The sequence below is a fragment of the Chionomys nivalis genome, chromosome 1 (genome assembly GCF_950005125.1).
Source record: "Chionomys nivalis chromosome 1, mChiNiv1.1, whole genome shotgun sequence".
Classification (NCBI taxonomy): domain Eukaryota; kingdom Metazoa; phylum Chordata; class Mammalia; order Rodentia; family Cricetidae; genus Chionomys; species Chionomys nivalis.
The window spans coordinates 82,084,476-82,099,538 of NC_080086.1; the positions used below are offsets into that span (position 1 = coordinate 82,084,476).

The 15,063-nt window shown below is 37.9% G+C and overlaps 1 gene segment (V, D, J or C); it reads left to right on the top strand.

Moving 5' to 3' along the window:
* The first annotated feature begins 13,999 nt into the window (after positions 1–13,999).
* On the top strand, positions 14,000–14,497 carry LOC130877652 (immunoglobulin kappa variable 1-5-like). The segment is given in 2 exon segments: positions 14,000–14,057; positions 14,178–14,497. Coding segments are annotated over 2 exon segments (366 nt in total).
* Positions 14,498–15,063: the final 566 nt, after the last annotated feature.

Below are 15,063 nucleotides of genomic sequence, written 5' to 3' on the forward strand. Positions count from 1 at the left end.
CAAAGTGAAAGGGTCAAATTACCAGTAATAAGAGAATAGCAGAATAACTGTGGTTGGAAAGACAAAAGAGAAAATAAACAGAGTGCAAACATGGAAGAGACATGAAGCTAAGAATTTGAGGTATGGATATCTGAGTGATCAAGGAAACTTGAAGAGGTAATTAAAATCAAAATCAAGAGCATCTAAATCAAATAATAAATAAAACACTTTTACTGAATGCAAATAATGGAAATTTGACTTAGAAATATTATAAGATAAAGGATGAATCAAGTTGAAGGAAAATATCAACATAGAAAGTGTAGATTTTATATATCCAAGAAAGAAATCAGAGAAGAAACAAATACTGAGGTTTGAGAACAGAGGAAAACACCCTTACAGAGTCAGCTACACTGGAGCCTCAGAAGATTCTGTGCCATTCCCTTGACAGGCAAACTCTTTTAAAGGGAGACATTGGTGCAATCATATTATTTAATAATGGATCCCAAGGAATTGGAACTTCCAAAGAAAGACAATGCTTGGGGGGGGGGGAGAAAAAGAGTGAATACCTATTCCCAGACAGAGGAAGAAGAAAGTTCGTATCATTATGAAAAATTACCAGGTGATTAAGCACAGGACATAAAAGTTATGGGTAAATGAAAGGTTAGTTGTGCTAAGGACTAACCTTGACTGGGATTCTTCAGTTTTTGCTTACCTCTTGTCCTCTATACATTATCCTTCTTTGAGCACTTGTGTCTGTGTGTCACTAGACTTTTTTATCGTTAGGTCAAATGCAGCCCCCCCCAAATGGCAATGCTGCTGCTGATGTTCTAAATGATGGTATAGGAAAATGCCACACAGTGCTCTGACCAGGCAAACAGAAAGATTGTTCTCAGATAAACAGAAGCCTAAACTCAGTATTCCTCAGAAATCTTGTGAACTTGGTTTCTGTTATGGAAGTCAACAGCATTCAGCTACTTTGGTCAAAGACATCTAACTCCCAATTAACCAAAACTAGAAGTCAGCAGCAATACTAATTCCAGAAAGCCCACAAACCCATGGAAATTACACAATGCTCACCTGAATCATCAATGGGTCAAGGAAGAAATAGAGAAAGACTTCCTAAAATTGAGTGAAAATGACCACACAATATACCAAAATTTATGGGACACAATGAAAGCAGTGTTAAGAGGAAAGTTCATAGTACTAAATGCCTACATAAAAAAGCTGGAAAAATCCCACAGTAGTGAATTAACAGAACATTTGAAAATGTTAGAACAAAAAGAATCAAACACATCCAAGAGAATTAGATGGCAGTTAATCATGCTTATAGCTTTATATTAATTGGTTTTACAATATGACAGTATTTTACAAAGCACAAAAATCTTACAGTATACTTTAAAAATAGTGCTTTTAGAGCTGATTCTCTTTTAATTCTTTTGTATTCTTTTTAAGAATCATATATGTGTATGTGTGAGTCATCTTATTACTACTACTATGTGTACCCAATGCCTGAAGTAACCAGAAGACAATGTCATATTTCTGGAAACAAAAGGACCAGGCAGTTGTAAGTCTCCCAGTGTAAATGCTGGAAACTTAACTAGCTCTCTGCAGGAGCAACAGCAGGATCTTTCTAAGATCTAAACAGTTATCTTAACCCACAAGGATGCTTCTATGTAGAAGACATCACAACACAGTTCCAACTTCTGGTTATTTCTGGAATCAAAACCATTAATATAAAGTGTGGGTATGAGTTTCTTGAGAGTGTAATGGTGGTCATCAAAGCAGGTTCCCAAGGTGGGAAGAATGAATAATGTTTGTCAAAGTTAATTTATTACACTTAGACATCAGGAAACAGAAAGACTCTGCATAGCTACTGCACAGTGTGTTAACTACTGACACTTATTACTTATATCTGATCTCAATAATTTAAAAGGTTAGACATTTTTTTGTCACTGAGAACTAAAAATAGATCAATAGAAATTATGTAACCAATAAAAAAACAGTACCTCAGAAATAATAAATTTATGTACATAATATTAACTCCTTCATAGAAAAAAAAAAAACAAAATACATGAGTGAAAAGAGAGGAAAAATTCCTGCAAGTGAAATCATTTTCTTTTCAAATATAGCACAGAGGTAAGTCATACAAAAAATTCAAGGGTAAGTCTTTCAGATTCCCAGGCCATATCAGAAATTGTGACCAGAATCACAGGGAAAAAACAAAAAAAAGAGTTTGAAAATGGTTGAATCAAACTAGATAGAATAGAAAAAAATGATTTAGTACAACTTACATGACAGATAAGTGAAGAAGAAGCAATATCTGTGGCAGGTTACAAAGAGCAGTCCAGTGGGAACATAATAGAAACAACAATGACCAGAGATGGAGAAGGAGAGAGGCCTTTGGAGCTCTGTCCTTTGAACTTTTGAGGTCAACTGGGTTATTGAGACCCTGTTAAAAACAAAAGAGGAAAAGAAAGCAGAGAAAGTCAAGAACTGATAAGAGATCCAATTCAATGATATTTAACAGCTCCAAACATAAAGTTACTTACCAGGTAAGTAGAATAACTGTGAGGATCTATGAATCAAATGGAAAATTCTAAAGTATATGGAGTAAGTACTATGATAAGTAAGCAGAGACATATGCAACATAGAAGTATTAGAGAATTTCAGAATTTTCATTAGAAGTACATAGAATTGAACAATAATGAAAAGTGGGACATCATTAATTCTAAAACATTGAAGATCATTTAGATTGGTTCTCCACACAAATGTCATCAAACTGTCCACATCCAAGAAAAAATGCATTTTTTTCAAAAACAATGCAATATTTCTAAGATGCAATATATTTCATCTACAAAAAGAAAGTCCTAAAATGTTTGAAAGGCTGAAAACACTCATTATCTTCTTGCCATTTTTATATGAAGGTTAGGTATTTTGTGAATATGTGGGTGTACATTTGTGGTTGTGCTGGCAAGTATTGAAGTCACAGATAAACCTTGACTAATGATCATCAGAACAATTTAATTTTGTTTTGTCTTACATTTAGAGACAGGGACTTTAACTTACCTGGAGCTTGCTGAGTAAGCTAGATGGACTCTCTAGAGAGATCCCTGGATTGACCTGTCTCTGCCTTTCCAAGGGCTGGGATCACAGTCACTTGCCATAGTTCTTTGAATAATTTGACATGTGTTCTTGAATAAAACTCGTGTCTTCAAGTTGAACAGCCAATAATTTATGACTTGAGCTTCTCAAATTTTCATCTTTGATGAAAGTGTTATAAATCTTAACAAAAGGAGTCCTGAAAAACTCATAAATAAGACAGAAAGATATACAGTTTTATTATTAAATGGGGCAGAAGAAAATATCAGAAAGGAAACTGTAAATTATTATAATACAGAAGAATATGCAAACACAAAACATTAAGACCAAATGGAATGCAGTCAAAAGCAAATGACTGCTATGAAATTTATATTAATATAGAGCAAAGTTTTTAGGTGAGATTCAGATTTGGAGACCCTTCTTCTAGAAAAATAGACCTTCAACTTGGTAAAAATCTGAGGTACTGTCCTCATTGCAAGATTTCCTATCTCATAAGAGAACAATCTAAGGGAAAAGGTCATGGCAGAAAAGTCTACTTGTAGTAGTACAATTAGAGAACAAGTCAAGCAGGACTAAAAACTTATCAAGTGTCCACAAAATGGAGAAGGATTCCTTTGATTTCAATAATTTTAGGTGTAAATATGATGGGACCTAATTATTACAGTAGTGACTATAAGATAGACCCTTAGCAGCCTGGCTACCATAATAAAGATGGTAAATCAATATTGCACCAAAAAGTTAATACTAATCACACATAACGATATGCAATTTAATTGAATTATAAATTAAAATCTTTAGTTGCATTTGCTACACTTCATGTGTTCTGTCCCATGTACACTTTGTGATTGATGGCTGTTGTATTATACAATACACATGAAATTTTCATTAAAAAAGAGTCTATAGGATAGTCATAGTTTAAACGGTTACATTGATCATTCTAATTTCAGAACACAAAGTCACCAACTGTTATTTTACCAGCCTATGTGATACCACATGATCTATCAACTGGTTCATCTACTGTGGTTCACAGCAGTTAATGCAAAATTCTTTGGATTGGGATGGATGTAGCTGCCCTGATAGATATAATGCAGAAATTGCTGATTCCTTTTCTAACCTCTGCCAGTTAGTCCTATAGTTCATAATGAATGCTCTCTTTACAAAACAAAACAAAACAAAAAACCGAAAAACAAAAAGCAAAAACAATAAAAACAAAGCAGTATAAGTTTGAGACCTCTTGGACTTATATCCATTCATATTAACATGTATGTTTTGTTGTCCAAATAATTACAATAATAAAAGTATCATGTGAGAATTCCTGGGTGTATCTTCTAACATTCCTAGGAAATAAAACCTCACACTAAACTCTATTGCTAACTGGAAGCAAGGTTCCTCCAGCCCAGTTGATGATGATGATGATGATGATGATAATGATGATGATGATGATGATGATAATAATAATAATAATACTATCAGTGCTGTGAGTACTAAACTTTTCTATCTGTGGGGCAAATAAGGAAGCATATACTTTCTGATGGTAAACTTTCTTTTTTACTTCATCTAAAACCATCTCTTTCTGGCAATCTCTCTGTCTCCATCAGCTACATTCTTTAATACAGGTATACGTTTCTCTTTACATACATACATCTCTTTCCAGCACAGCCTCATATTTCTACACTCCACTATATCTTTGCATACCTCCACATCTCTATCTACACATGTCTCTCTTCTATATGCTTTTTCTTACACACACATTTACTCAACTACTGTTCCATTTTTTTTGAATCTTTTTTTATTAATTAATTTATTTAATTATTAAAGATTTCTGCCTCTTCCCCACCACCACTTCCCATTCCCTCCCCCTCCCCCAATCAAGTCTTCCTTCCTCCTCAGCCCAAAGAGCAAGCAGGTTTCTCTGCCCTGTGGGAGGTCCAAGGACCACCCACCTCCAACCAGGTCTATTAAGGTGAGCATCCAAACTACCTGGGCTCCCACAAAGCCATTACGTGCAATAGGATCAAGAACCCATTGCCATTGTTCTTCAGTTCTCAGTAGTCCTCATTGTCCATTATGTTCAGCGAGACCGGTTTTGTCCCATGCTTTTTCAGTCCCCGGCCAGCTGGCCTTGGTGAGTTCCCGATAGAACATCCCCATTGCCTCAGTGTGTGGGTGCACCCCTCACAGTCCTGAGTTCCTTGCTCGTGCTCACTCTCCTTCTGCTCCTCCTTTGGATCGTGAGACTTCAGTCCAGTGCTCCAATGTTGGTCTCTGTCTCTGTCTTCTTTCATCGCCTGATGAAGGTTAATATTCAGGAGGATGCTTATATGTTTTTCTTTGGGTTCACCTTCTTATTTAGCTTCTCTAGAATCACGAATTATAGTCTCAATGTCCTTTATTTATGGCTAGAAACCAAATATGAGTGAGTACATCCCACGTTCCTCTTTTTGGGTATGGCTTAACTCACTCAGGATAGTGTTTTCAATTTCCATCCATTTGTATGCAAAATTCAAGAAGTCGTTGTTTTTTACTGCTGAGTAGTACTCTAATATGTATATATTCCATACTTTCTTCATCCATTCTTCCATTGAAGAGCAAGGAACTCAGGACCGCGAGGGGTGCACCCACACACTGAGGCAATGGGGATGTTCTATCGGGAACTCACCAAGGCCAGCTGGCCGGGGTCTGAAAAAGCATGGGACAAAACTGGTCTCGCTGAACATAACGGACAATGAGGACTACTGAGAACTGAAGAACAATGGCAATGGGTTCTTGATCCTATTGCACGTAATGGCTTTGTGGGAGCCTAGGTAGTTTGGATGCTCACCTTAATAGACCTGGATGGAGGTGGGTGGTCCTTGGACCTCCCACAGGGCAGGGAAACCTGCTTGCTCTTTGGGCTGAGGAGGGAGGAAGACTTGATTGGGGGAGGGGGGGATGGGAGGTGGTGGTGGGGAAGAGGCAGAAATCTTTAATAATTAAATAAATAAATTAATTAATAATAAAAAAAGAAAAAAATTATTTCATTAACAAAGATGTTCATTTATAAGCATAAAGTCAGTAGTTGAGAGCTAAACCTCAGGAAGAGACACCATTGATAATCAAGTACACGACACAATCTGTTCACAGATCTTCAAATATCTTCCTTAATATGGGACCTCTAAGAGGAGTGGCAGGTGCACAGGAAGCAAAAGATGAGCACATAGCATTCAAAGTTGTATGAACACTTGTTATGAAACGACTTCTGTTTCTGAAAGACAACAGCCCTTATTAAGAGGGGATAGAGACTTTTGACAGTCTTGATCTCATGGGGAGGGTTGTATGTAAATACAGCTGTTATGCCTTCATGAGGAAACATCCATGTATTGTCCAGAAGAAAGCATTTCATAGTTCTTCTCACCATTTTGTCTCTAAACATCTTTCTGCATACTAGTTTGAGATATATTCTGAAATTTGTGAAGAGTAGGATAACCGAAGACTCTTATAAGGTCCAACCCATTGAAAAGGAACTATTGCAGTTGATGGCTATTAGGGGAATAATAGTCATTTACCTTAGGAGGTATAGTCACTGGTGAGTTACTTAAATTCCAAAAGATCATCTCTATGCAGCAATACCTAGATAGTGAAAGCTATAAGTCTTTAAAAAGGGCAATTTCATGATAGGCACAAATGGAGAGATAGTTCAATGGTAAAAAGCACACCCTGCTCTATCAGAAGACTCAAGTTTTTCTAAGCACCACAATGGGTAGCTCACAACTCACTGAATAATTAGTTCTTGAGAATTGACTCCTCTTGCTCCTCTGGGCACCTCCACTCACAACTACCTACCATAAAACTGACACTTACACATATATACTTAAAAAAGATAAATAAATGAACCAAACAAAAAGACAAGAAATTATGAATGAGAATATGCTTTATGACATTCAGGATAGTGGTTTCATATAGGAATGGAGATAGATAGGTCCATAACACATGGTATACATGTGTGCAATTCCCAGCAAGTAAATATAATTGTTTTTGTAACCCAGAGACACAGAGCATGAGCAGTAGTTAGGGGATTATAAGGAACACCAGGTATGGATAGTTGCTACTACAAAATAGTACAGGGAAAATTATATTATTAAGATGGTAGTGAGAAATTGTTTAATATTGGTTCTACTAACTGGGAAAAGCATTGATAAAATCAAAAATAAAGACAGCTTAGCTAGAGGTGACTGAACTGCTTTTTCCATGTAAATATTGTTTTACTTCTTCAATTCACTTCAGCCATAGCAGGAAAAAAACAGCAACTTTTCTTTAATTAAAAATTTCAAAAATTCCTAAAGTAAGCAAAGGCAGTAAGTATAGGTTTCCCTCAGGTGTTTGATACTATTTCACAAAAATAGTTTCTGACCTTCAGGGAAATGTAGTGGAAATACAAAAGCACCTACAGGAACAGGGAGTGATAAAAAATTTACTGCCACAAGATCCTATGCCAATGTTGTTCTTTTGCCCACAGATATGAATGCCCCTGTAAGTAAATGTGTGCTGCACTGGTCTATCTTGAAAACCTGGAAACATGTGAGCCTGCACTGAACCACAAAGTCAAAGCTCAGACAGTTGTAGAGTCATGTCAAAGTGTATACAGCCCCCTTGATAATTTGTATATTATCAGAGCACAGCTTATTGGCCCACAGCCTTCTTCATAGATTGAACCAAAACCAAGATGCAGATAGACAGAGATCAATACCCCTCCTTATTTCCTGGGTTTCCGGTCACTTTTGTTTTCACAAAAGATGATGGCACTGCATCGGTCTAGCCCATCCTGATCAAAGATGGATTTTCAGGGAAATCATTTTGCAAAAAAAATTACACAATGTACACAATGTATATTTGCTGTATGCTTCCACTCTGAGGTGTGAGATATGGCATTCTGTTTTCTCATCCTTTTGCCAATATTTTTGTGAGAAACAACCAGATTCATTTGCCAGATCAGTCATGGAATTAGTATTTTTTTTAGGCTGGAACCCTAAACTGCAGAAATCAGAGAATGCTTCCAAGCTCTGGTCCGTAAGACACACAATCTGTAAACTGAGGTCTCCTTGAGGTTCAGTGGAAGATGATCTGGCTCAAATTTCACTCCCACTACTCCCACTATTGGTATCCTCCAGTCTACAAATGTTGTATCTTTTTATTATGAATTGTGTGATTATCACTTCCACAGTAATAAGGAATAATGTATGTAAGCCCCATGAAAGCCAAAATTGGTGGATGAGTTGGCCATCTATTGCTATTGGTGATTCTGATGACAGTCATTTCAGGTGAACTTGATTCAAGGAGGTCAGAGTAAGGTTATGGTAAAAAAAAAAATAAGTCATATAGGTTGATCTGTATTCTCTCTTTTCTTCCCTTAAATCTCAGAGAAGCTACAGCCTTTATAACCAGAAAATGGCAAAGGGAAGAGACCTTCCTAAAAACTCTGGATAAAGGTCAGCTCATGGAATGTGATTGTAGCATTCTATCATCCAATGGGAGATCCCACGTGTTGCTATTGTTGTAAATCAATTTTTAAAAAATTATTACTACATCTCTTGTTAACTAACACAATTGATTAGAAGAAAACTTGTGATGAAACCCATACTCTGGTTGTCTTTAGTCTCAACATTCAACTTCCAAATGTCATAAAGAAATGCATTCTTGAAAATTTGTATAGTAGAAAAAAAGCATATTAATGCACATTGTATATATTATGGTAAAGGTAATTTCAGAGTAAATCCAAATAACTTTCTAATGAAAATCACATCATATCTGAAGCATATGTGAAATCTGCCTGCTACTCAAGTCATCTGTTTAATGACTAGATACCACACAAATATACATTCTTCACATCTAGGGTAATCCATAACACATGCTAACATATGCACATAATATGAACACATGCACTAAAATATTGCAAATTTAATAGAAAGAAATAAAATCTGGTTAATAATGCCATGTTTAGGATCCTCATTCTTAGACAAAAAAAATGCCTTTTATGTATTATAAGACAAGAACACTTAGTGGATGCTTGTCACCGATCTTGCAGGATCTGCAGTATGAGGACCATAAGCCTAAGTCTTCCAGTACACCCAGGCGGTGGGTACTCATCTACATCTCATCAGAACAAGTGATCATATGCTTCTCCAACTGTTTGATGATAGTTCAAGATAAAAAAAAAAAAAAAAAAAAAAAAAAAAAAAAAAAAAAAAAAAAAAAAAAAACAGTGGGAAGACCAAGATGCTGCAGAAAATACCCTTCTCAACCTCGAGGAAAATCCTAGGAATGTGGTGGTATGTCTTTTTCAGAAGCACTGAGATGGGAAGTCAATAAGAAATTTAGGAAGCACAAATTGGCAGACTGTGCATTTTCCTGAGCCTCCATTAATTTACATTTACTAGTGATGCTGTGTTTATTAAAATTTTCTGTATGATTTCATATATGGATTTTACTACCTAAATACTTTTTTATTTTTTTTATTTTTTTTTATTTTTATTTTATTTTTTTTTTGGTTTTTCGAGACAGGGTTTCTCTGTGGTTTTGGAGCCTGTCCTGGAACTAGCTCTTGTAGACCAGGCTGGTCTCGAACTCACAGAGATCCGCCTGCCTCTGCCTCCCGAGTGCTGGGATTAAAGGCGTGCGCCACCACCGCCCGGCTACTACCTAAATACTTAATTAAAATATTTGTTCAGTTTGCCATTCTTATAGTTTCTACAAAAGAGATAGCCACTTTACTCTTCCTGTTTAGTTGTAATGAATTTGAGAATCTCAGTTGGTACCACATGGGAAAAGAATATTCATTTATTCAGACAGAATCAGCTCTTCAAGGAGTCAATAGCATCTATATTTAGGTTCCTCGGGTGGCTGATCTCTATCCAAAATTCTGCCTTTGCGCCTTGGGAAATCCACTTTTTTTTTAAAAATAAACATTAGGTCTAAATTATTTTAAAAAACAGACTGTGTACAGCAAGGTAAAAGATCATTCAGAGTAATTCCCAATGATTTTCCACTGAAAATGATATCTGAAACCTGTGTAAATTCTCAGCAAGTAAATTTTTCTGCTGTTCAAGCCTGATGATTTGAGTCTGAACCCAGGCACCATGTCATTGTAGAAGAAAAGGCTACTGAGATTATCTGAGGCAAGGACCATGCTCTTGCTGAACTTGGCTACCTATAATGGCACCACCTTGGGACTAAAGCATTTACATAAACAGTAGGTCCTCACTGTGGGAGCTTTTACCCACTTATATCTACTTTATTTGTTGAAGAATCACAAATAAGAATCGAAGGAATAGAGGACCATGTGATCAAGTGGCACAGGGTATTGGTCAGAGGTGGGGAAACTGTGTTTTTGTTGAAAGACCTGGTTTTATAGCTCCCCCACGACTAATGCTTGCCAAATGAGATTATGTAGCCAGCAATCAAAAACATATTATAAAAATGTACTGCTCAAGCACATTTGTATATTTATAATAACCAGAACCTGAAAACAACCTAGGTGCAACTCAGTAGAAGAATGGATAAAGAATGGATAAAGAAGGTGTGGCACTTTAGAGAACTTTAGAGTTCTACTTGGTGGTAAAAAACAATGACATCTTGAATTTTTCATGCAAATGAATGGAAATAGAAAACACTTTACTGAGTGAGATAACCCAGACCCAAAAAGATGAATATGGTATGTACTCACTCATTAGTGGATTCTAGCCATAATCCAAGGACATTGAGCCTATAATTCGTGATCCTAGAGAAGCTAAATAAGACGGTGAACCCAAAGAAAAACATATAGTTATCCTCCTGGATACTGGAAGTGGACAAGATTGCCAGACAGGAGTTGAGAGCACCGGAGTGGGGGTGGGGTGGGGATAAATGGAGATGGGGAGAGAAAAGGGAAAAGGGGAGGATGGGGAGAGCTTGAGGGAATGGGATGGTTGGAATGGGGGAGGGGTGGATGTGGGAGCAGGGAAGTAGATATCTTAATTAAGGAAGCCATTTTAGGGTTGGCAAGAGACTTGACTCTCGAGGAGTTTCCAGGTTTCCAAGGAGATGTCTCCAGCTTGTTCCTTGGGCAGCAGAGGAGAGGGTGCCTGAACTGGTCTTATCCTATAGCCACATTGGTGAATATCTGGCATATCACCATAGACCATTCATCTGGCATTGGATGGAGATAGAGACAGAGACCCACATTGGAGCACTAAACTGAGCTCCCAAAGTCCAAATGAGGAGCAGCAGGAGGGAAAAACATGAGCAAGGAAGTCAGGACCTTGAGGGGTGTGTCTACCCACTGAGAAGGTGGGACTGATCTAATCGGAGATCACCAAGGCCAGTTGGACTGGGACTGATGGAGCATGTGGTCAAACTGGAATCTCTGAATGTGGCTGATGGTGGAGGCTGACTGAGAAGCCAAGGACAAAGGCACTGGGTTTTGATTCTACTGCATGGACTAGCTTTGTGGGAGCCTAGTCTGTTTGGATGCTCACTGGATGGAGGGGGAGTGGGGGTAGGGGGAGGGGAGGGAAGTGAGAGGAAGGGAGGTGGAAATTTTCAATATAAAATGTACTGCTCAATAAAAATTAATAAAATACTTCAAAAAATTTATTGTCAATTCTTTTTTAAATTTAATTTAATTTTATTTTATTCTTTTTTAATTAAAATTTCAGGCCTCCTCCCCGTTTCCCATTTCCCTCCCCCTCATCCCACATATTACCCCCTCCCCCTACTCCCCTCCCTCTATCCCCACTCCTCTTCTCTTCCCCCCACTCCATTCCCCCTTCCTCTTGATACTGAAGAGCAGTCCAAATTCCCTGCCCTGCGGGAAGACCAAGGTCCTCCCACTTCTGTCTAGGTCAGGAAGTTGAGCATCCAAACAGGCTAAGCTCCCACAAAGCCAGTTCATGTATTAGGATCGAAACCTAGTGCCATTGTCCTTGGCTTCTCATCAGCCTTCCTATACTGATGAATATCTTGCATATCACCTTAGAACTTTCATCTGGCGATGAATCGAGATAGAGACAGAGACCCAATTTGAAGCAATGGACTGAGCTCTTAAGGTCCAAATGAGGAGTAGAAGGAGGGAGAACATGAGCGAGGAAATCAGGACCACGAGGGGTGCACCCACCCACTGAGACAGTGGGGCCGATCTATTGGGAGCCCACCAAGGCCAGCTGGACTGGGACTGAATAAGCATGTGTTGAAACCGGACTCTCTGAACACGGCAGACAATGAAGGCTTATTGTCAGTTCTTTAAGGAAGGACCACCTTTATCACTTGCTTGCTTCACTGTATCTGCCCTTGCTGTTCCTTTCCTGGAAAGGACACCCTGTTCTGAGACTTGGCCACAGTTCTGCTGTCTCTAAACATTTTTGTTACATTGGCTATGATCTAGTACCAAATATCTGGGATCCCTGACAATGCTCTGTACCCCACATGTCACTGTGCTGTGACTGTAACCCAGGCTCCCCAAAAGTGATCTCTGCTAGTCCAGCTACTGACTATACAGCTGTCATACTGTGCCTAGATTCCTTTTTACTTCACTGGATTAGTTAAATGCTTGGGTTGCAGCTCTTATTCTTCAGAGTTACTAATTTGCTTTGGTGATTTAACTATGTTTTAGTTCATTGGTGCTCTAGGGAGAAATATAGGTAGTAAAGTAAAAGTTTTAGATTGGCTTTTGTTTTTGTAATTTTTTGTTTCTATCCAATGTCACAATGCCCCAAAATAATCTAGTACTTTCTAACTTGATGTGTGCCCCAGCATTCCAAAAGAATTTCTTCTCTTTCAGAGAGTGATTTGTCTTATCCCGTTCTTTGCCCACCCTGGTGATGGGTCTTAATTTCTACTGTTTCTGTATATAGCAAGTTTCTTCAGTTATTCTCAAGTTATTCCCTGACATCTCACCTCAAGTCTATGGGTCTGCCTTAGACTTCTGCTCTGTGGAATGTAACATTGCTCTTACTTTTTATACATGCACATCATCCTAGAGTTATATAGCCATGAAGATTGTCCAGGATGCAGTTGCACACTGGGCTGAGCTGACACAGACATTCTAATGAACAAATGTAAACCCAGTAGTCAGAAAATCTTATTAGAAACTTTTCTAGGGACTTGTAAGGAAAAGACCTTGGGAGATAGCTCTGTTCCCTACCACACCTCCTCCCTTTAACTAGAATGTTCACCTGAACTTCCAGAATGAGAAAGTCCTTTAAAAACAAGAAAAAATGAACTGTTAAAAATCATTGAGTAGTTAGATTGTTGGGTATATTTCTAGAGGACCTGGTATTATCAGTTCACTTATTGGAGCAATTGGCAGAAAAACCTAAAACATATCATCAATCATCTTAACTAACTGTCCTAATAACCCCTATCTTTTAGGATGACCCAGAAAGTTTAATCAAAACATAGATTTAAACAAGCATCATTGCTCTTATAAAAATCATCTTTGTTATTATCTGCAAGTAAATTGCACAAGGAGGAGAGGAGATCTTTTATGAAATAATCACTTTGTATTAGATACAGTGGTATCTGTTAACATAACAATCCCACCAAGCCAAATACAGGAGGAATATGGCAGCAGCTAGCAGGAGGAAGCACATTATTTAAATTGGAACAATTGAGTATAGAAGTGATGAGAATAAAGGATTTTATACTTGTGTTAATTTCTTTTGGCCTACTGAAAAAATTATCAAAACACTTTTTGTAATAAACTATAACATTAACAAAAACAGTGTTTAGTAAAATCTGAAACATTTTGGTCTAGCTTGGGACACCTGCACCTCAATCAGCTGAGTTACTAAGATAAAGCATCCCTGCATCTGTGCTCAGCTCTGCCCAGGCCCTGGTGATTTGCATTTGTTCACTCACATCTTCTTAAAAGCATGGTCATACCCTGTCTAAGATTCAGTCAATAACACAATACAGCATAGACATGAATCCTTCTCAGCTTTTGGTGTTCCTGCTGTTCTGGATCCCAGGTAAGGAATGACAACTATGTTAATTTGTTTATCTTTTTGTAATCATTGCAGCTGGAACTTCACAGAAGTCATTTCTATCATGACTAACCAAGAATATTATTTGTATGTTTCCACTCACAGGCATAATATGTGACATCCAGATGACCCAGTCTCCATCCTTGTCTGCATCTCTAGGAGACAGAGTCAGCATTACTTGCAGGGCAAGTGAAAGCATTAGTAATTGGTTAGCCTGGTATCAGCAAAAACCAGGCAGTTCTCCTAAACTCCTCATATACAATGCAGCCAGTTTGGAGTCTGGGGTTCCTTCAAGGTTCAGTGGCAGTGGATCTGGGACAGATTTTACTCTCACCATTAGCAGCCTGCAGCCTGAAGATGTTGCTACTTATTACTGTCAACAGTATTGGAATACTCCTCCCACAGTGATACAAGCCATGACATAAACCCCTGAATGATGTAGCAGAGTCACCAGATGTCTCTCTTATTGTTTCCATCTGCTGATATATTTTTGCAAAGACAATCAGACTGAGAAAGTCACAGTGACATTAAGGTACAGCTGCCTATAGAGTTTCCTTTCCCCAAATGTCTTTCTTCCTCTTTAGTCCCATCTATAAATTTTCAAAAGAAATTATCATGTGTTTAAGATCAATATGTTGAGAGTAATAAAACTAAATAAAAAACTCTATAGATGTGAGTTCAAGGCCAGCCTGGTCTACAAGAACTAGTTCCAGGACAGGAACCAAAAGCTATGGAGAAACCCTGTCTCGAAAAAAAAAAAAAAAAAAAAAAAAACTCTATAGAGATCCCTCAGAACTGGTTTTTTTGTTGTTTTTATTAATATTATTATTTATTTATTAAAGATTTCTGTCTCTTCCCTGCCACCGCCTCCCATATCACTCCCCCTCCCCCAATCAACTCCCACTCTCTCATCAATCTGAAGAGCAGACCAGGTTCCTTGCCCTGTGGGGAGTCCAAGTACCTCCCACCTCCTTCCAGGTCTAGTAAGGGG